The 21397-nt window shown below is 38.5% G+C and overlaps 1 protein-coding gene and 1 long non-coding RNA gene across 3 annotated transcripts; one reads left to right on the top strand and one right to left on the bottom strand.

The window, feature by feature from the left end:
- Positions 1 to 911: 911 nt before the first annotated feature.
- Positions 912 to 5842, bottom strand: tmem33 (transmembrane protein 33). 2 transcript variants are annotated; one of them, XM_040010410.1, is made up of 9 exons: positions 5713 to 5789; positions 4799 to 4846; positions 4557 to 4624; positions 3743 to 3837; positions 3444 to 3631; positions 3027 to 3094; positions 2467 to 2600; positions 2164 to 2247; positions 912 to 1953 (listed from the first exon to the last, which is right to left on the bottom strand). In XM_040010410.1, exons 3-9 carry the CDS (start codon positions 4602 to 4604, stop codon positions 1824 to 1826), a joined length of 747 nt encoding a protein of 248 aa, XP_039866344.1. In that variant the 5' UTR covers positions 4605 to 4624; positions 4799 to 4846; positions 5713 to 5789; the 3' UTR covers positions 912 to 1823. The 2 variants fall into 2 exon arrangements, with proteins under 2 accessions (XP_039866344.1, XP_039866343.1); XM_040010409.1 differs by lacking the exon at positions 4799 to 4846 and having other exon boundaries at positions 5713 to 5842.
- A 1164-nt stretch (positions 5843 to 7006) lies between these two features.
- LOC120720695 lies at positions 7007 to 18163 on the top strand. The gene is made up of 2 exons (XR_005693009.1): positions 7007 to 7311; positions 17209 to 18163. It is a non-coding gene; the product is annotated as an uncharacterized LOC120720695 (long non-coding RNA).
- The last annotated feature ends 3234 nt before the right edge of the window (positions 18164 to 21397 follow it).

Consider the following 21397-nt stretch of genomic DNA (forward strand, 5'->3'; position numbering starts at 1 on the left):
TTTTAAAAGTGGCTTAAGTGTGCCATTCTGCCAGTAATGTGAAAAATCCCAATAGCCTTTTGAATTTTCAAAGCTTTGGAAACAACTGAATAGTTTTTACTCAAGGATCTGTACCAACTTTTACTCTTTCTCTATTTTTGGGAAATACAAAATTTACTACTTATCCAGACCCTCTTGGCACCTCTCATTTTTAAACATAAAACACCATTTAATTATAGTGACACATTTATTATGTCAATGTTGAAGGTACTTAAAAGTCATAGTCATATATTTTTTCATTTACACCAATAATAAACACAGTCCTTTACCTACACAAATGCTGGCACATACTGTAGAGAAACTCAAATTTGGTTTTAGTGATGGTATCTTGTCAGAGTTTTCTTGAAAATTGTCTTCTTTCTTGTGCTTTCAGATGACTAACTGGCGTTGTCAGGAGTAATCAGGGAAGACTACGTGTCTGAACTTAAATGAAAGAACAAGCTCTTTTTACTCTCCCACATAAATATCTGTTGCATCATAAAATCAAAGAACTCTTATTTAAAATGACACATAAATATCACACATCGTTTTTTGCAAATATATCCCAGATAAATGGCGTGCAGTGTGTCTATAAGATGTATTTGATATGTACATGTAAAATTGTTTTTAGGTTTAATTGGAAACCACTTAAAAACAATGTACTCATTGGGTCTGAACAATTATTCACTAACTCACATTTCTCTAGTGAGAAACAATATACAATTACACTGAAATTATCTGTGATAAATACTTTTATATTAGACCTATGCTTTGAATAACAATTAAAAACAGGCATAAATAAATCCTTATTAGGATCTGTTCATATTGAAGTCAACTATTATAATGCAAGAAATTATTGGTACCAAACCCAATTAGCATTCTTCAACACTATGTTTGTTTAGGAGATAACTTTATTCTCATTATAAAAATGTGGTTTGTCTGTAGGCAAGTAAACACAATTAACATGGCAGGGAAAGAAAAACATACCAGGGCATGCATTAAGCAAGAAACCTATAGCCTAATAAAAAATGAATGACTCAAAATCAAAACAGCTTTTAAACTGAGAAATGAGGTCAGGGTGCATTCATAAGCATGGCATGCTTTCTGTAAGTTATTCCATTTGTGAATCATACAGCAGAACATCTGGTACCTTAAAATATCCTATAAAATACAGCAGATTATTTTCTCAGTTTAACATCCATTTTGACATCATAGCTACATAAGATTTTGCATGTTGCTGAAATGTGAGTCAATGGCATTGATAGAATACATTTAATATTTAGGCTTTTAGACACAAGAGCATTGGATGCTTTACAAATCAGACATAGTTGGAAACTGAAAAAGTACAATATGATTATTTAAAGAAATTATCATAATCCATTGTTTATAAACACATGATCATTAATTTACTAATCTGAGAATGTTAATGTTTCATTATATAATAAGTGATTTTAATGAATAAATAAGACATGAAAGGAAAGAATGATAACAGCCGATAAACAGGGAACCCAGCTGATGTCAAGCTAATGTGCTCGGCCCATCGAAGGTAACAGAACAGGATGTCCACCGCTTCAATGAGGTCACATTAAAAGGATGGAAACGCAAATATCAGCATTAGCCTTCAGTGCATTACTGGCTGGTCTTCAGCTGCACTCAGATACACAAAAATTGGAGCACAGACTGTAAAGTTGACATTCAAAAAAAACGGTTCCTTCCATTGATGGCAAAGTCTTTCCCCATCGAAGTTAAGTCACATCGTACATCTTACTGAAAAACAAAACATGAGGAAAACAAATTTAGTGTAATCAAACCCCCGTGGGGGCGAGGCGGCTGATAAAGGCGATACTGCTGAGGCACATCCTCCTGAAGAAGGCAGGGCAGGCAGGCTTCATGATGAAATGCTCCAAAAGAATTCGCAGCTCGGTGAACAAGGTGCTGAGATAGAAAGAAAAGTACTTCACTCGGATTGTATTGAAAGCAAATTTAATCGAATCTTTGTACCTTCTGAATAGCAGGGCATGCCAACTCTAAACAGAAGGGCCATGTCCTTGGTTGAACCCCAGAGCCTCTTGCTGTGAGGCAACAGCGCAAAACACTGAGTCACCATGTTGCTATGTGACAATAACGGATAATTCAAAGTCTTACCGGCAATATGGATTTCTTCTGGATGTGTAGCGCAGAGTGAGGAATCGGTAATAAATGAAAGGCAGCAATAGGCTCCCCTGGCCGCTGTTGACAAAATATTATTGACATGAACATGTGAAAACTGGACACTCTGTATTAAGATTACAAAGAAGGGCTTGCATTTGTTAAGAGAAAACTGATAGATATTTATGAGATTAACACAACAATAACCACAAAACAGTCACTGCAACTAATCAATATTCACATATCTCTAGATTAGGGATGCTACAATTGGTCTTCAGAAAAAGACAGTTGTAAGCATACCTGAACAGCATAAAAATAGTTGCTGGCATCAAGAAGATCTCATTACAGGCAATAAACTTCAGGATATTCTGCTGATTAGTTGTCAGTTTGTCCAGGAGACCCCGGATAAACATCATGCTGTTTGGGCCCATGGTCTTAAAGAAACAGAAAACAGTCACAAAGTGAAATGAAAGCTTTGGCAAATCAACATTTTGAAATGAGCAGTGGGTGCAAGAAGTAAAAGGTAAAGGAAAACACATTAAAAATCATTAGCCTCCAGACTTTAAGTCGCTTAATGGTACATTATACGTTCGTAGTTCAATTTAACTGTAACAGTTAAGTATAAAGTTCTTTACGTTGTGTTTCTCATTTGCCTAATCTCTCTCAAACACACACACACACGAGCAGAGCAGCCATGTAAAGCGCTGCTCTGTTGCAACTGTGTGAACCCAACCACAAACCTACTCTGCTGCCTCAGACATGGTGGTCTGGCTGGTACTAATATCCCATCTTGTGGCTATATAATGTTAAACTGATTTCACAGTAATTTTCAATAAGTCACTGTGGTGATTCATACTTACATCAAGAACTTTCTTTGTGTAGGTAGTTGCGTGAAGCAAGGAAAAAAGAAAAACTGGAAAGATGCTCACTGGACAAGAAGGTTAAGGTTAAATAACAAAAAAGAACAACTTCCTCCTAAATAATACAATAATAAGGGAGCATGATTCCAACTATGGAAAAACTAAATCTTTTACTGCTAAGACTAATTGATTTGTAATACTGCAGGTCTGAATCCTATTGAATGTCTCTAAACGAACCCTTTAAGGACTCCTATCAGACTGTCTTTGGAAAAAAACTGCAGCAACAAGTAAATGTCTGTCCAACTATAGCAGTGAAATAGTGTTTCATTATTGTTTAAAACTAAAAAACACACAATGTATGTAGTAATGCTATCATCTCCATTTAATCTTGCAGACTTGCTCATAATGAAAGGATACTTGTAATGGGGTAGGAGTTGACCAGGATGAGTGAGTAGAGCAGGTAATGGCAGCTGTCCTCCTGCAGAGCCTGGGCCAAGAAAGCTCTGCTCAGCTGAAAGCGTGGAAGCCTCTGGTGTAAGCGAAGCGCACTGGTGAGGGCATTCGCTAACAACGCTCTCTGATAGAAGTTAGCTGCTGCATAGGGTCTGAAATATACAAGCAGTGACAAAGACTCAAATGCTGATTTTGGCTGGATTACAATTACTTTTAAAGCTAATTGACATTTATAATTAGATGATTTTGCACAGTGAACTCACCCCAAAACTGGTAGAATGAACATTACAGAGCAATAGACAGTGAAGAGTCGTGACAGCCACATTGCAGTTTCCAGCTTGTTGCTCATTAGAAATTGCTGCAGAGACACAAAGATGCTCAACATTAAACCGAACCAATCCCTTGTTCTTGTCTCCATTTTTCTCATATATACTGGTAGCAGATTTACTGACTTTAAACTTACAGTCAGGTTCTCTCAGTGGCTAGCATACAAAATTCAGCCAAACTAAAAAGCATCTTAATGCAATCTACAAGTTAATTTTACCGCCTTGCCTTCAAAAGTCAGGGGGCAGCTGCAACTCATCCTGGTCATCCTCATTCAACCGATGTTACTCAAGTGAATGATTGGTAGTGTATGTCATCCAACTCTTGCAAACAGCACTGAAATACATGCCACACATCCCTACTCTACTTGCCCCCTAAGATAAACACACACGATTGGGTGTCAAAATTACAGATTTGGGATGAAATCATTCCAATTATATGTAGAAAATAAAACAATCTAGGGCTAAAGCACTCAAATAAATAATATCAATTTTAAAAATAGTAAACTGTTCAGTCAAAACTATGCATAGCACATACATTTTGTAAGGGGCTCAAGATATCTTAAATCTTAGCAAAACTGTTCCCAGTTTCTTCAAAATATCTGATAAAAGTTCTTGATGAAACAATTAACAGAAAATGAAGCACCATTTTCTTTCTCTTTTTTTTTTGACCAGGATGTGTACAATCAGAGTACACCTTTGGGCACAATAATACTGGAATATTTGAACTACAGAGTTAAAGCAGCCAACCTACCACAGGGCCTAGCTGCGGCGGAGGGTTTTGTTGGTTTGCATCAGCCATCTTTGGGGGTGCTGGTTTCTCTGTTGGGGGAAAAAAAAATCAAGTTTAGAAGTAACCCTAACTGTTTTTACATGCTCATTGAAATTTCAGGTCACCTGTGATTAAATGGACAATCGATAATATTGTCTAGCAATTACATGTGATCACACGATCACAACAGTGTGACATGAGTACAAGTGATGAAAATATCATGCCTTCCTCAATGGTGATTTTCACTCTCTGGCTTGAGTTTCATCAGCTTCCTGAACAAAATATATGTCAATATAAAACCATTGACAAACTGTATCACCAAGAGCTGCTGTAAAACATAAATCTTCCACCAGACATCTGTCAATTATTCTACAGAAATATCATAAAAATGACTGATTGTAAAGGTAAAATAATTAGTAACATTAATTATTATTGATTCTGAGTTTTTCAAGCTGAAACCACAACTTTAGTTTTTTCCATCCTTTGTTATGTTTAAACTGGCTTCATTTAGATTTTAGTCTGATGAACAAACAAAAGAGGCCACCTTTGGCCTTATGAATCTTTCACCATATACTGGTAAATTTTAACTTTCACAAAGGTTCCGGATTCATCTATTAACTGACGCTGGAGATGGACACTTAGATGATCTATTCGCTAAGGTAAAATCGGGACGATTAAATGGTTAACCTTTGTAAGCACAAACTACATATGAATGGGACACATGGAATCTAACAACGATCATTCCCTCTAAAGGAAAGATATACCGGTAGCTAGCTGGCGGATGTGCTAATTTATGCTGGTAATGACTTGTTAATAACAGACACTATAAGGCCAAATGGTTAAAATATCCAGATACTGCTGTTAAATCCCAGACTGATGACTGCAAATTTATCATAAGGCAGCCCTGTGTGTATTTTATTAAGGCTAACGCTGTTTAGCAGCAGGTGTATCTAGAATATTCTGTTACCATCGTTACTAGCACGTCAGCTACCGCCTCAGCTAATAGTTGCTACCTAGGTCGTACGTGAATGCTTCCCTGATTACTTTGTCAACGTTAGGTCGCCCGGCAGTTTAAAGAAGACTTAATTAATAGCTACACCTGACCCTATATATGGCAATAATAAAGCATTCTGCTTACCAGCGCTACAGCGTTGATTTACGTCGCGTGCTAACCGGTTAACGTGACAGGCAGAAGCTTGGCACTCTGGGAACTACTCTAGTAAACGATCAGCTGACCTTGTAGCGTAAGACGGGAAGTACGCTATTTCTCGCGATATATCAAAAACTGTCTTAATGTACCTAATGAAGCTTTGTTTTATATGTTTATTTAAAATTGTGCTCCTGACAGATACCCTCCATATTAGGCTGTAAGTAATTAAACGACTAATACTACAATTGAACTAATGAAGACTAAAGTAAAATTATACATCCAAAGCATTCTAACTGAAGTGAAACGACAAAATCCATTCCGTAAACTCCCCTCAATATAAACAATACTGAAAGCTCAAACTCGAAATTAAAGAACAGTGAATAATAAAAAAGGATATATAATATAAACAGCTGTAATAAATCAAAAACTACATACGTTTCGCACAGAACATGATAACCAAAAACGAAAACATTAAAAGCAGTTTTACGTTAGTGATATACACAAAATCGAAATATTCAGAGGTGACATGAACATGGAAAGCTAGGAACATAGCATGAAGAGAAGGGTAAACCACGAAGCGAAAGATTAGAAGTACTTCAAACGCAGTGTGTATCTTTTAACAATAAAAATAAAAAAAAATAAAAAAAATATTTTGTTTAATTTAATAATTTTCTATTTATTTTTTCTATGAATAGAAAGAGATAATAACTTCTTTTTGTTTATTTATTCCCCATAGAGGATACATCTTTATTGTCCATTTTGCTGTCTGGCACCAAAGATATGCTATTATAAATGTTATATGTCATAACAAAACAATTAGGAGATGGAAGTCTAACGTTATCTAAAATTAGTAACGATATTGGTGTTGTTAAAAAGCACCTCTTATGCCCGTTTAAAGGAAAAACTGCGCCTGCGTCAAAGTCAACGCCCATATTATGGTCCTCAAAGAGCTCTTTTCAGTGGTATTTATTTATTTTAGCCTTAGCACTGCTCAGAAACGGTACGGCTTGGATTAAAATTTTTAGGTTTACTGGGCTTTTTATTAGACAATATCGAATTTATTTTTTCCCTTTAACCAATCTCCTTCAGTAATGGTGAACCTTAAATCTACTACCACAAGGGGGCGCAGTCGACCAGAGCATCCTTCTGCTGCAGGTTGGCCTATAGCATGTGCTGAAAAATTATTTTAGCTTTAAGTGCACCTTATTTGGTCCCATCATGTTTTAAAATCTTGCATCTGACTGCTGCTGTGGCGCATATGTCCGCAGATTATTGGCACGAGTGTCGCAGGATGATGTGTTTGCTGCAGATGCCATTTGAAAATATAGGCAGTGTAAGCACTGTAGAATCTAATTATTTCTTTGCAAAACCTAATTAGGCATTAAAAAAGGTTAACGCCAGCGCCTGAAACGTTTTTGTTTAATAATCCCATTACTGACGGCTCATCATGTATAAAATGGTGCAGGAGGACACTAAGTTTCCACTTGTTAAAGGGAATCTCTGAGAAATAGTCGCAGATTTTTGACACTATCTGCGATTGGAAATTAGGGCTTGTAATTAAACTGCGGAGACTCAGCACAGCACAGAGTAAGTAAGGCTGCAGCGCCCTGCCTTGCATGCATTTTCTATGTTTAATTGATGATTCTGCCTGCCTGCTTCAAAACGTTATTACTATTTTATCTTATTTCTTCTTCTTTGGGCATGACAGAACTCTCCGAACGATAGCGTACACTGAGACTAGACCTTGATGATTTTTTTAGGTGTCAGCTCCTCTCGGACCATTACCAGTCACTAGAGAGCTCAAGGTGAGAATTTAAATGAGAGAACATTATGTGGCCAACTTTTAATTTGGCCGAGCTCCCACGGAAGAATGGAGCGGGTATTTGATAAGTTTCGCAGAGAGAAATATGTCACAAAAATTATAATGTCGATGTTTTTGCAGAAATGTGGGACTTCGGGGACGTTAATGATACCAGTATAAGTCCCGCATTGCTGCTGGGTGGATGAGAACCAGCTGAGGAAGCTTTCTAAAGGTGAAGGTTATTGAAATCTCAACGTTATCGTTTGAAAGCAAATGGGGCAAATATATTATAGGACAATATCATTACTGTTTTATATTTATCACGATTTTGGCTTTTAGAAAGCCAGACTGCCTTTAAACATTTTAATGATTAGAAACCCCTTGAGATCAAACACCAGCACCAACAAACTCGCAGTTTCGAATAATTTACTCGATTTTTTCCTCTTCTGTGGGTCGAGTTCTGTGGGTTAGGAGCCCCGAGCTTAAAATATGACACGATTTTTTTCCCTAAAAAGTAAGAAAAAAATATAATATAACACAAACAGCGTAAGTATGCGTTTAAATAAAATAAAGTAAAATAAAATCTAAAATAAACAATCCGGAAGCTAGCCAAAGTAATGATAAGCTTTGAAATTGTCTTGCCTTCATAATGTGGGGCCCTTCAATCTGTTTTTTCAATTTTTTTCTTTTTCTTTTTTAAACTGTACTTATATTTCGATTTTTAAGTGTTATTATGGTTATTTATCGTCCGAGGACACGTACGACTATCAGTAACAGGGAAAACGATGCAAGTATTATACTTACAGAAATTGACTTCAGCAGAACAATATCTATTGTCTTTGATCTAAAGAAACACCCTTTTACGCATTACGCACTCACTTTATTCCGCTTTTAATCTTTTCCTTCAAAGCTTCTTCAACAGTTTTCGAGCGAAAAAAGAAGGGAAAAAAGAAAGGAGTGTGAGTGACAGACCAAAGCGAAAAGCTTCTTAAAGAAATAAACAGTCGTGTATGCTTAAAGGAATGCGCTTGTAATGGCTCCATCTTAGTCTCTGAATCTATTCGGACAAAACAAACAGGGCGTGGAAGGGGATGAAAATCGGGACAAGCGAGGAAGAAGATGTTAAGAGAGAGTTGGTTTGATAGGGAGGAAAAGAAGGACACGGTGAATTTCCCTCAGACTGGTTAAAAGAACAATAAAACGAGTTATCAACAGACTCTGGCCTTTTTTCTCAAAGAATGCGTTTCAAGCTTATTTCACGATGACTGCAGTGATTAATGGTGGGTGTGAAACCTCTAGACGAACTGATGATGCCGAATGATATCTTTATATCTTCGGGTTTAAAAAGTGAAGTTGTACAATTTATACAAATGAATAATATGTTTTTGCTTAATTTTTATCCAATCACGCGTTGGAAAAACATTTGAACTGCTTTAAAACTCCCAAAGAAAGCCGGAATAAAGTCAGACACGCGTACCAGATCTCCCCCAAGGCTAAAGGAAAGACAAATATTTACATACCCGTTTACCTGCAGTAACTCAGTTATTTAAGTTATTTATTTTAGTTTGCTGTGCCTGTTTTCACTTCTGTCAGCTGGTTAAAATATACTTTGTTCTCTTGGCAGATTTTATTTGGATTAGGGTTCTCTTACAATCTTAATATTTTTTTTCACAAAAGATATAAAACAGCACACTAAAATGTTTTTGATGAAATATTTTAGGTTATACAAATTATCCCTTAATTTTATTAGAACATGCACAATTTTCCAAAGATATCCTGCAAGTGGTCATCTTACACATGATTGCTTTAACAGGCTGCTCTTATATAAGGCAAAATGACAAAAACAACATGTTGACTCCTGATATTGGACCATCTTGTTGGAGATTTAGACCTGGAATATTTATTTGAGCTAAACACTTTTGGAGGAGATGTGATCTACTATTTAACAGACAAGTGGCTCCAGTTGTACCACATTTTTGTCTGTTGTTTACATGTAGTGTGTTTTCTTCATTACATTTGTAACGGCCCTCAGTTTGTGATGGCCATTACTGTCTGCTGCTGTATGTGTTTACACACTAAAAACTGTTTTATCACATTTTGCAAAATCTCTGAAATCTTTTTTCATGCTAGCCTTTTTTATACAAGTGCTCAGAAATAAAACCTTCCCTGACATGTTGGCTTTGATTGACATAATGATAACAGAACACTTCAGGCAAATGAAAATGAACTTGTTTGGAAGGCAAAACGTTAAATAGATTTATCTTCCTGTAACAGGGGAGATGTGCACAATCATACTGTATTGTGTAGCCATTTTAAATGTATTATGTGAGCCCTTATTTCTCTTTAAAGTCTAACGTACATCTATCAATATTATAGCTCACATTATATGAAATTAGGACAATTTACATAGATGCACATAGGTCTGGTTTTTGTCTTTCTTTTTGATCAGTGTATATTATTTACTGATCAGTCAGAGTATCTGGTGTCCACACTTAGCACTGAGCCAAAAGCTATTGAGATAAAAAGCAAAAAGGGATCTACCAGAAAGCTGACTTTTCCCCTTTTTTGGAAGTAAAGCCATGTTTGTTTGTGGCTTGAATGGGGGTTCTATAATGGAACTGATGGCATCAGGATTGTCACCACAAATGGTCTGGGCGTTCTGCAAGGCTGTTTGACAGAACCTATTATGTCATTGGTCACGTCCCTCCACTCCTTGCTCGCTTGGTTTTGAATGGGAGTGAATTAATCAAATGGTTTGAGAGAGATCAGCCAACTTAATGCACTTTGTGTCAAGGTCTGCAGTGATCTGGGACCTCAGCCCCCTTCTACCTGGACTTCCTGCATCTGAACATATCCATGCATGGACTGTAACCTGGCTGAATCAAATTTCTAAAGGGACATTTATTATGCCACAAAAACTGAATTGTCTCTGCCGTTTTTTCCCCAAGAGACTTTTTATAATATAGCATGAGTTGCCATTTCATCATTTCTGTAGGTACTTATTAGGTGTTAAATATACTGGTATTGAAAGTAGCTATGTGTCTATGGCACCATTTTTAAAAAAAATGTTATTTATGTAACAGGCTAAATCATATATTTGCGATGTTATTGGACTGTATGAGTCTGGAGTGGAAGACAATTTAAACAGCACATGGCAATTTTTTCATGTATTTTCTAACAAATCAGCCTGTTTACTATTTATTATTTTGAAGTTTAGTTTATTTAAGATCTTGATGAATTTACTGCTAATAATAACCCCTAAAACAGAATTTATAACTAGATTCTGTTGAGGGGTGTTGTGACTGCTCACTTAATGACCACAGAAATCGAGGACTGTGACACCAATCAGATTGTTTCTTCATATTGGATTTACTTAATTTCCATGGAAATTCCCTCCTAGGGTCTCTTGAAGTTTATCAGATTCCACCCGGACAACAAACAGTAAAGCCTTTAAAAGAGGATCTGTTGGCTTTAGAAATGATCCTGAAATACATATATTTTTTAATCAAAACTCAGCCACCATCGTATTTGTTTTCCAGGAGTGTAAAATGGTCCAGAGTCGAGCGCCGTAACGTTATTGCTTTATCAAACACAATCAAAATGCGAATTAATCAAAGCACTCTGCGCTAGAGCACCTATGCATGAGCATTGTTTGGTTGTAATGGATGGCTTTAAAATTTGACGTTATTATTTCCCGTCATTTCTGGAAACAAATTGAACATTTATTGCATATATATTAAAAATTATACAGTCGTCAAGAGAGCCTGATGTCTCTTTTATTGAGGCGCACCGAGAGGTGAGGTCTCACCGGATCAATTTCCCTGTCTTGTTACTCCCGCAAGAGGATGTTTGGAAAATGCCTGCACCGCTAAATTGATTCAGAAACGAATTCATAACTTGAGGCGTTTAAGCAATTTTGTGGCGCCCAGTTTTTATCCCCAATCTTTTCTTTTATTTCGTGTTTTGATTGCTTTAAGCACCCAAACAAAGTTTTATACCATTCGGTTTCTCGTGGAAACAGGTTTATTGTCAGTTCTGCGTCCTTTTGTCCACGTTTGCCTATTTTTCATTCTTTACAAAAAAATGCATTTAATACACTGGGTTTTGGGTGGCTTCGCAAACATAGCCATTAAGCAGTCACAATGCTTTTATTGTGCACTTGATCTCAAAATAGAGGCTGGTCTGACTCCAGGATCCAGACAAACCTATGGAAAAGGCCTTGTCTTTGTCTGCCTGTACGGAGATGAATGGCCCGTGTCAACCAGATGATTAGTTTGCACTATTAAATTGTCAAAAAGGAAGGATTTTTCCCTAATAGTGCCTTTTCGTGAAGAATTATGGAATTCAGAGTTGTTTGCGACTGCCGGGGAACTTGCAGGGCTTTGCAGGGGCGAGGGCGAAGGTCAGACAGAGTTCTCAGCGCTGCGTCCAGTGTAGCACAGCAGTCAGAAGGGAAGTGGAGACAAATGTAGGCTTATTTCCTACACCATGGGAAGATTAATACCTATTGTTCGAGATGACCGATATCCTTGCAGTGACATATGATTCAACAAACTGAGGTGGGTTTATCTTAACGCACGATAAGTCACCCAATTCTTAAAACTTAGTGTGTAATTGCACACCAACAACTCGGCACAAATGATCAGCAAATCGTCTAAGAACACTCATATAACTTAAATTGGAATTATTTGTTCAAATTTAAAATAACGAAGCTGCTGCATAATATCAAACGCACAAAATGTGCAGTCTTGCGCCAGATCTGTCGCTGCACATTGGCTGTCTTTCTGCACGCCCTGACAGTTCTGCTCCAGCCAGGAAACCCCCTTCCATCCCGCTCAACCTCTATTCTAGTGCCAACGTTTTGTGTTAAATGTTAACAACTTGGCCTGATTCATTTAATCGCCAACAAATCTGTGTTGACTCTAACACTCGCCTCCATTGTGCCCATTATGCGCCTGCCCTCACTTGAAGATTTATGTATTTTTGATATTAAATTCCTTCTGTCATCAAGACTGCTCTCTTGTTGACTTTTCTTGACCTGCCGACCTCGTTCCCCAAACTTTCCCATATTTAACGCGGGACCCGCAGCCTCCTCCCCACCAACTTCTTCTGCTCTGCCATAGCTGAATGCTCAGTGGCTCCTTTTGTTGGCATGTGCTGTTTGCACTGTTCTTGAACTTCAGTGCGCTGCCCTGTCCTCATCCTGTACTTTGAACTCTGCAGTAAAATCTTCCGTCGAAAAAAAAACACGCATTGTTCGCCAACGGATGGAGTCAGTCCCTTAAATGTTGCACACTCTTTAATTTGCTATAAAACAGAGTGGACGGACTGTCCGAGCATCATAATTTGGCCGATGTGACGGATTATTATCTGATCCTTGATGCTCACTATCCACGCAGTCTTGGCTGGATTTGTGTGCTCCATCCACATCATCCAAACTGCATTCATCCTCTGTTGAATCAGAGTGACGGATGCCCGTACCTTTGCCATATATGACGTCCATGTCGTCTATACAAGCCTCCCTCTGGTTGCCCAGCTTGCTAATTAGTTAAACAAACGTTCATACTAATGATCCCACTGGCCTGGTGAGCTTCGGGGTTTTTGTTCGCCTACTTTCCCCCAACTTCTCCCGCTGGAAACTTGGCCCTGCTGACCCGAGCTATCACGAAGCTGTGTAGATGGCTGGACCGCCCTGTCCGGAGTCCAACCCCCACAGAGGGCAAAGGGCAGCGTCCAAGGCCCGGGAATGTCACCACCAGCTGCTTGCGGTGACACCATTTACAAAGGGGGCTTGGTGAGCAATCCTTCTATGGGTTGTCAGTGTTGTGACAGTGCTGTTCTGACATTTATTTACTTGTAGGATCAAAACTGACGGTTTGGCTTAAGCAAAGAGCCAAGTTGTACATTGGTTCAAAGGTAAAGAAAGCATCTGCTAATGCTTTATAAATTAGTTATATTCCACTAATAATGAGATGCTGGCAGTTGGCAGGTGATGAAAACTACCTGACTGGTGAGAACAGTCTGTAGATAATCTGTATTAATTAATGACTCGTAAAACGTATTAATGCTAATAACTATAGACAAGAACCATACAATTTATCAGTGAAGTATTAATATGTTTAAATAAGGCATCGAATACAGAGGTTAACAACCTGGTAGACCCACGCTGTAACTTTTGCCATCGTAATTAAGGGAGGAAAGACCCCAGGTCTAATAGCATTGTGTTTGATAATTTGAAAGTCAGTAGTTAGAAATTTGCAGCTTTTTTCTTAGTGCAGTAAATAAATAAATAAAAGCGATCTGCAGTCTAACAGCGGTAAGCATCTATGAATTGCTAATAACAGCAACATTTAAACCAGAAAGTGCTTTCGCAGCAATGCAAAATGTTCATGCAACATATTTTTGTGTTTATTCATTAGACTGATTAATGAATGCATCGCCTGCCAGAGAAGTGATTAGTTAACAAGATTATTCCTATTAAATATTTAATAATGTTGTCATTCTTCCACCAATATAAACAGTGCCTGGGGTAAACTGCAGCAACGCAAATAGTAACGGTAATTATAGGCAATAAGGCGGTCATAAGCGAAAGGTTTGTGCGTTTATGTGAAAGCTATCCTGGGTTTATGTCCCGCTCTTCCTAAATTCAAACGTTTTTCTTTCTCTGCAGCGCGCCGTGCGGTTAACACTGGGCCCATTACACGTTGTCATTTGTGGCTCTTGGTGTTATTTGGACAATGTTTGGCCATTTACCCAGCCTGTGTCTGCGCGCTCCAAGGAGGTCTCGACAGAAATTGATACTAATTGCAGGGACTGTACACTGCTGGCTAGTGGAGCGCCTGCAGGCAGTTGGAGGACCTGCTTGTCACCGCCTAATTGACAAGGGCTTGTCTGTCCTGGGAGCAGCTGGTCCTAAGCACTGGCGCACAATCGCAATCTTGACACGGCCTCCACTCGCCTGAAGGAGTTTTGAGGGGAAACGCCGTTAAAGGGAGATTTATTGAATCTCCCTTTGGGTGACGCTGTATTAAGTACGCAATATAGGCTTATATCCACGGGTGCAAAAGGGAGTCACACTCCTGGTATTAATAACAGAAGGTGGCAATTAGGCCAGACAGGTGACATTTCTTGTGACATTATGAATCACAGCAAACAAGACAAGCGCGGGTAAATAAAGGCTATGTGAAATCGCTTTTAAGGAAAAGTTATTTTACTTTTCGCAGCTACATGACACACAATGAGCCTGTATGCGCAAATCGGATGACTTCAGGGGGATGTGTTGCACCAGCCATTCAGCTGGCTCAGACACAAATAACATCACCCCTCACAGTAAAATAATCAATTCATTATTCTGGCCTGTTTCTATTAGACCATGTCTTTATAGCTGAATGCATCAGGAGGAAAAAGCCAAGCAAGTATTGTTTTCGTCTGCAAGTGGAAAAAGGTTTTCCTGCACTTTCCCACTGCCTGTAAAGAAATGCTGCTTTTCTGGGCCTTTTGAACTGAAAATCGTGATTTTTCCCCTGGTGTTCTCCGGACGCGCTCCTTTCTTTCTGCGGAACAATGACAACACTGGAGCACCCCGCCGGTGCGCCACAGTTGGGGATCTCCATGATTGTTTTGGACATCTTTGGATTTCATCAATCAAAATGACTGCAGTTTTCCATAAAAATGCTGAATTTGGTCCTGGAACCGAGCGGGCAAGGTAGAAAATACGAAGCTGTCCTTCTCGATGATAAATGGCCATCCTTTGATTGAGCAAATAGAGAAATACGTGCCATAGTACTGAGAAACAGGCGAAGATTGTGAGGCGAGGACTCATGGTCTTGAGTCAGATCATGCCAGAAATGAATCACCACAAATCATTAGGCTATAAAAGCGACTGCATTTTCCCAAACCCTGGAAATCTGTAAGGCTTAAGAGCAGGATAGATCTTAACTGATCCACACTTATGTAAAACTTAAGTAGCTTAATGGCCACTATTACCAGAACGATAAGTATTACGCACGCTTAAGAAAAATGTTAAAACTCTTTTTACACTAGTGCCATGAGGGTTATTTTTCAACTACTCAAGCCGAAACAGTAAGTGACAGACAGACATTAAGTTCACCAACGGGTGCCATATCATACCGATAATATTGGTCTTTATTTTACCAGGTTAAGTGTAACAAATGAAAAGCGTGCTCATAAACTTAAAGGAGGCTTTGGCCTGGAACTATAGGGAGCTGGTCCACTATCCCTGCCCGCCCTCCCATCCAATAAACCTCTATTAACATGGAAATGTCACATCCCATTGACTAAAACTCAATTATGTGCAGACTCGCAGCATCTTTAGAGTGGACTAAAACTTTTAATTTCCCCAAAAAGCCGTTTTGATTTAATGGCCATTCAGAAGCCCATGAAGGTGTTCTATCTAAATGGCCTTAATGCCGCGGCTAATTATCCAGTATTGACATATTGTCCCGCCTCAGGTCAACAGGTCAGCAGTTGGAGATTAATGACACCGGAAGGAGGTTGTAGGAAGAGGTAACAAGGAAACCTGACTGTAATTTTTTATATTGCAATATAATACTTAAGATTTTGTTCACTTCAATGTTTTCGGCTATAACAGGCCGTGTAATGTTACTCAGACATTGTTGGGGTGGTTTTTACCTTCGTGTTTACTGCTCATATAAAATCCCATCAATGGCCCTCCTAGATTATTTATTATTCAAATGAGAATTTATAGTTTCTACTTTATAAGTAGCGACTTTCGGTTTAGGTTTGTATCTTTCTTTTTGCTTTTATCACCACGGTTATATTTCTGTTTTCATATAGCGTATTTTCTTTTAATGATTTTAGGCTAGTAGTGCATTCTTGTAAGGACTCTTCCCTTCCCTCATTCCCTCTAAAAGATACAACAGAACTGACTGGCTTGTCGAGCTTGAAGAATTGTTTAATTTCAGAGCCCCGGCGTTTCCTGAGGTGAGGTCTGCATTGGCTGCTAATAGAGATCTAATTGATGGGCCGAGTCCCGTTTCCGTGCTCTCTCTCCCTTTATTGCGCCCCGGCGTCTGCTGTAAAATAGGTCTGTAATCAGATTCCGCCTATTCCTCCTGGAGCAGGATGAGAGCTCAGGGCTGCGGAGAGAAAGAGATGGGGCAAAAAAAGAAAGAACAGGGGGGGAAAAAATCGTTATTAAAAAAGTTAAGCCTTGAGTAGAAATTCAACATACTGTTGAGGCTTGATGAAAAAGAGGAAAGTCGGCTTTAACATACAAATTGCCTGACTTTTCTTTAAATAAACCCACATTATTACTATAGAACCCTCCAGTGCGGCTGCAGCACTCATTAGTGATTTTTTTAATCTGTCAGAATAGCCTTTTTCTCCTTTGGGATTTATAGGTTTGCAATATTTTTTATACTGAACTCTTACAAGATTAATATAGATCTGTCATAAAAGGCTTTGATATTGCTGACAAATGCGCCTTCTATAATTATTATTTTAACATGGTTATATGTGCTTTCATGACTCTCACTCTTAGTTCATGATCTAATCAAATATCACACAGTCCACTGTTGTCATTCACCCAGAAGGTACAGAAGATGTCAATCAAATCAGACTGGCAGCAACAGAAACACACTGATTCTCTATTTTTTTTTTTTTTTTGCCATCTCCTCTGCTTCTCTCTCCATCTCCTATAGAGCTTCCTGGAAGGCTGTGATTGGCCGTCTGTCTGGGCAGTGATAGCAGCCCTGGAGCCGAGGATGATTGATGATGGCGAGGGCAAGGCCGAGCGCTAGCAGCATAAAGCCCCATAGATGCCTCAATAAAGAGCCTGGCTAGTGGAGAGCCTGGGCCCCGCTCAATAGGGCCCCTCCGCCTCTAAGGACCCACGGCTAGAAGAGTGCATGGAGAGAGGGAGAGGAAGAGAGGGAGAAGGAGAGGTGCTCTGTTGTTGGATAATCTGTTTAGCTATCGAGCCAGCAGCCGTCTGAGGCTGGATAAGTGCAGCGACGGATGTGTGTGGGGTGAAAATAGCAGGGGTTGGCTGGTGGAGTGCTGGAGGGGAGATACAGGGAAAGAGAGAGAGGGAAAAACAGAGCGAGAGATGGATCATCCAGTCTCAGCATGCATAATGGAAAAAAGGGAAGCGGATGAACCAAACTGGAAATGAGATCTGCAGGCTGCTTTTCACACACACATACACGCACACTATAAATGATCAAAAGCCAAAAAAGTTGACCACAAGAAAGTGACTGAAGACTCAAACTGAGTGATCTGACCCCAGTACTGCCACTCTGGTGGCCATTATTCAGCCTACAGATGCATAACTGTGGTGACCTTTGCTTCAGCAAATCAATGAGACCCTGCTAGGTTGGATTCCTTCGGAGCTGCGTCCACGGCTGTGGCCCCATGCAGCCCTGTTGCAACCCCTAGTTCACAGCAACTCTGAAAAGCACAATTAGGCAATAATCTGCTCCTACCAAGCCAGCTTTCAGCGACTCCAGCATGGCTACACGATGTCCTGCAGACCCTCCTGGCTGGAGTTGAGAGAATGGACTGTTGGCCTGATGACTGTTGGCCTGATGAGGGTCTGGAAAGATCAAAGTTGTAGGGAAACATTTTCCAGAGCTTGGGCTAATAAGGACGAATATTTAAAAAAAAAGTTTGCTGTCAATTTACAAATAAACGAAAGTTTCATAACAGTTGCGGCCTGGTTTGAATGCGCTTCTCCCAAGAATACTTTGCACAGATTTTAACTCATTCAGATCTGCATTTTCTTCAGTTGGATTTGTATTGCATGTTAATGAACATCTTTGTGTTAACGCATTCTAAGAATAAATCTACCAAAGTTTTCACCAACTACATCTGCTCTTTGATTAATCTGCTCTTGCACACCATGTAATAATATTAAATATATATATATATATATATATATAAGCACATATCCAAACCATATCTCACAAATTTTAGAAAGGAAGTCAAGATTTTATAAGCAAATTGTTTAAATTTAGAGGTTATCTGGCACTGGACATTGAATGGAGGATTCTCACCTGCATGAAGATTCAAGGAAAGGTATAAGGGTTTGTAAGCCATATAAGAACAACATATCCCAGGACATAGTTACCGCTGATGTGTCCTTGCAGCACAGTGACAGGAGGGCATAGCATCGGAGGTCAAAACAATGGAGGTCAAAAATGGAATCACAATAACAGAATAAACACACATCTCCCAAATCTTACTAGTAACCCAGAGCACAAATTTCTCCAGTGAATGAAGGCATTGACTGTGAGGTCAGTTTTTATTGCCTTATGAGGTCAAAACTAATCAAGTTTTTGCTTTCAAGTCTAACGTCCTCAGGCTGTTGAGACCTCAAAGCAGTAGTTGACTGGGTGATTTTAGGTGAACCTAAGCAGAAGATTCAAGTCAACAACATTTTAATAGCAAATTGTAATTTTAGTAGATTAGAGAATGGGGAGAAGGTGTTTTTTGATATGTTATGATAAAACCAATATAAAGAAGGCATAGCTATAACAGCTTTATATTTGTATGTTTGCCATGTAAGATGTACCAAAAGTCCAATAAATAGTCTAAACTTAAGATATTTGCAGTTATATTTATCACCGATCCAACATCAACACTAAATTGGATATCCAAAGTTGTATCAGTCACTGAATTTTTAAGTATTTGATCCTAAGGATAATTTTAAAAAACAGGATAGACAGACTGCAGACATACTGAAACAAAAATCACGCAATTTCCTATTAAAGCTGGAAGCATTAAAGAAAAAACTCCATCTGTAAACTGAGTAGAACAGCCTGAACAAGAAAGAAATGCGATTCATTAAAGTGATTAAAGCCAAAATAGCATCAAAACCTACAGAACCTAACCTCCAGCAGTGGATTAGCAGGTAAAGGAAGAGTCAATGAATGTCAGCCGAAGAGTCAAACAATGAAGAAGGTGCAGGGGCTGTCCTTGAACAATGATGCCTTGCTGCTGACCTGGCCAAAATGCCCACACCCTGAATCAAAGGTGGTAGTGGACTGAGCATTTGAAATGACTGCTAAAGGTGCAAAAAAGTAGATGAGTCTTATAGAAGCACTACAAATACACATTTTCTTACCAAACACTAAAGAAAAAGTTAAGTTTGTCTTTTAGGATATTTCTATTGCAGTGCTGCAATAACCAGGCAAGAACTTTTAAAAGAAGAAAAAACACTTAACTGGACAAGAATTAACCCTGAGTTAAAATATATTTTAAGAGCACTTTAACAAATTAAAAGTAGACTAGAAAAGAGGTACTTCTGTCAAAAATGGTGACAGACCAGTATAATCCACTCACATAAGGATTAATTTGAAATAAAGGTGGATGTAGAGATGTTCAAAATAAACATAAAGCAACATAATTGTAAATTAGACCTGTACTCAACTTTTGCTGTTTGTTGATTATTAATGTAGTGTATTTAACTAATTCAAAATATATAGAGCACCAATTATATCAGGACATTGAGCATTTTAAATTGTTTAATATTTTAGCAGCATTGCACAGGGTGAAAAAAATTCACAAACCTTAAAGCAGGTTTAGGGCCACATTGTCTGATCAGACAGGACTTCGGGGTTTTTCGATGAACTGTATGAACTCTGGGGACGGACTTACAACAAGGAGAAAAACAAAAACAAAGGAGACAGCAAAGCTAGAAAACACTGGTCAGGTTTCAAGATTCATGTACAAACAACACAGGAAGACAATCACTGGTTTAAAAACAAACAAACCAACTAGGTTTATGAAATAAACAATAATCATAATGACTAATGTTCAGGAGTGTGAAGCTGCTTGGCTTTTCTGTCAACCCCTCTTATCCTCGGCCTGTTATTAGGGTTTTGTAATCTCCTTATGATGTGAATGAATGACTTGTACTATTTACTAATGAACCTAAAACTGCCTAGCTAGCAACAAATTACATCTTATTGCTTTACAGTCAATTAAAGCCACAAGAAAAATCTGTGTGAGCAGTTCAAAAGCAATAGGTTGATGAAAGATAACAATCAAATGTGTCTTTATTGATTTGTGATTAGTGTGGGGGGCTCATTCGTGGGGTATCCATAACTTGATTTTGTCTCATATTTTAATTGCTTAATTGGAGTGATTATTTAGCAATGGGAAACCAATCCACCTGTTCCCCCCTCTGTACACGTGAACGAGTCAACAGTGTTTGAAAGTCATGTTGAAGCATACAGTTACAAGTTCTGCATTACAAATAAAAGGCCCTGCATTCAAATCCTGCTTCTAAACTCCTTTTGCACTAAATTATTTTTATGTGACATCCATTCATAATTTAATATTTTAGCTGGATGAGGTTAATCTGATTTAAACTAGTTTACCTACTAGCAGTCAGATATCTTAAAGGACCAGTAAAAAGGAAAGCCTCAGATGCACCCTTTGTCATAAAAATGCAATATTTGGATAGACTCTTTATTTTTTATGGTGCGTGTCCAAAATTTGGTCTCAATTGTTCATAGTAATAAAAGCTGAAAAAGACTTTGTCAATATACACTCAAAGCGAAAGCTGGCTGCTGCTGTGCTCTTTTCATATTTGTGGTTGAAATGTTAATGTAGTGGCAGAGAACAATCTTCCAAATTATAACTGAAAGTACATATTGTTCTTTGTCCTCAAACAATGTCTGGAAAATTATCTGTCAGACTCCAAAGTAAGTGGAGGACAGTAGAAACTAGCACAAATTCACCACAGTGGTGCTGGCTGGAGTTTATGGTGTTTTGGGTATAAATCAGGGGGATACATGCAATGTATTCACTGATGCTTGTGTGCTGGAAACAAATTAGAAGGTTTGTAACAATTTCCCACTTTTTCCTGTAACCATTTGGAAACTG

This window comes from Simochromis diagramma, unplaced genomic scaffold (assembly GCF_900408965.1).
Source record: "Simochromis diagramma unplaced genomic scaffold, fSimDia1.1 OVJJ01000585.1, whole genome shotgun sequence".
Taxonomy (NCBI): domain Eukaryota; kingdom Metazoa; phylum Chordata; class Actinopteri; order Cichliformes; family Cichlidae; genus Simochromis; species Simochromis diagramma.

Excerpts from the sequence above, each read along its gene's own strand:
- tmem33 (XM_040010409.1), bottom strand. The coding sequence starts at position 4,604 with ATGGCTGATGCAAACCAACAAAACCCTCCGCCGCAGCTAGGCCCTGTG. Across the intron at positions 3,632-3,742 it reads TTCATTCTACCAGTTTTGGG|ACCCTATGCAGCAGCTAACT; the intron begins GTGAGTTCACTG and ends TGTATATTTCAG. Across the intron at positions 2,248-2,466 it reads ACTATTTTTATGCTGTTCAG|CGGCCAGGGGAGCCTATTGC; the intron begins GTATGCTTACAA and ends TTTTGTCAACAG.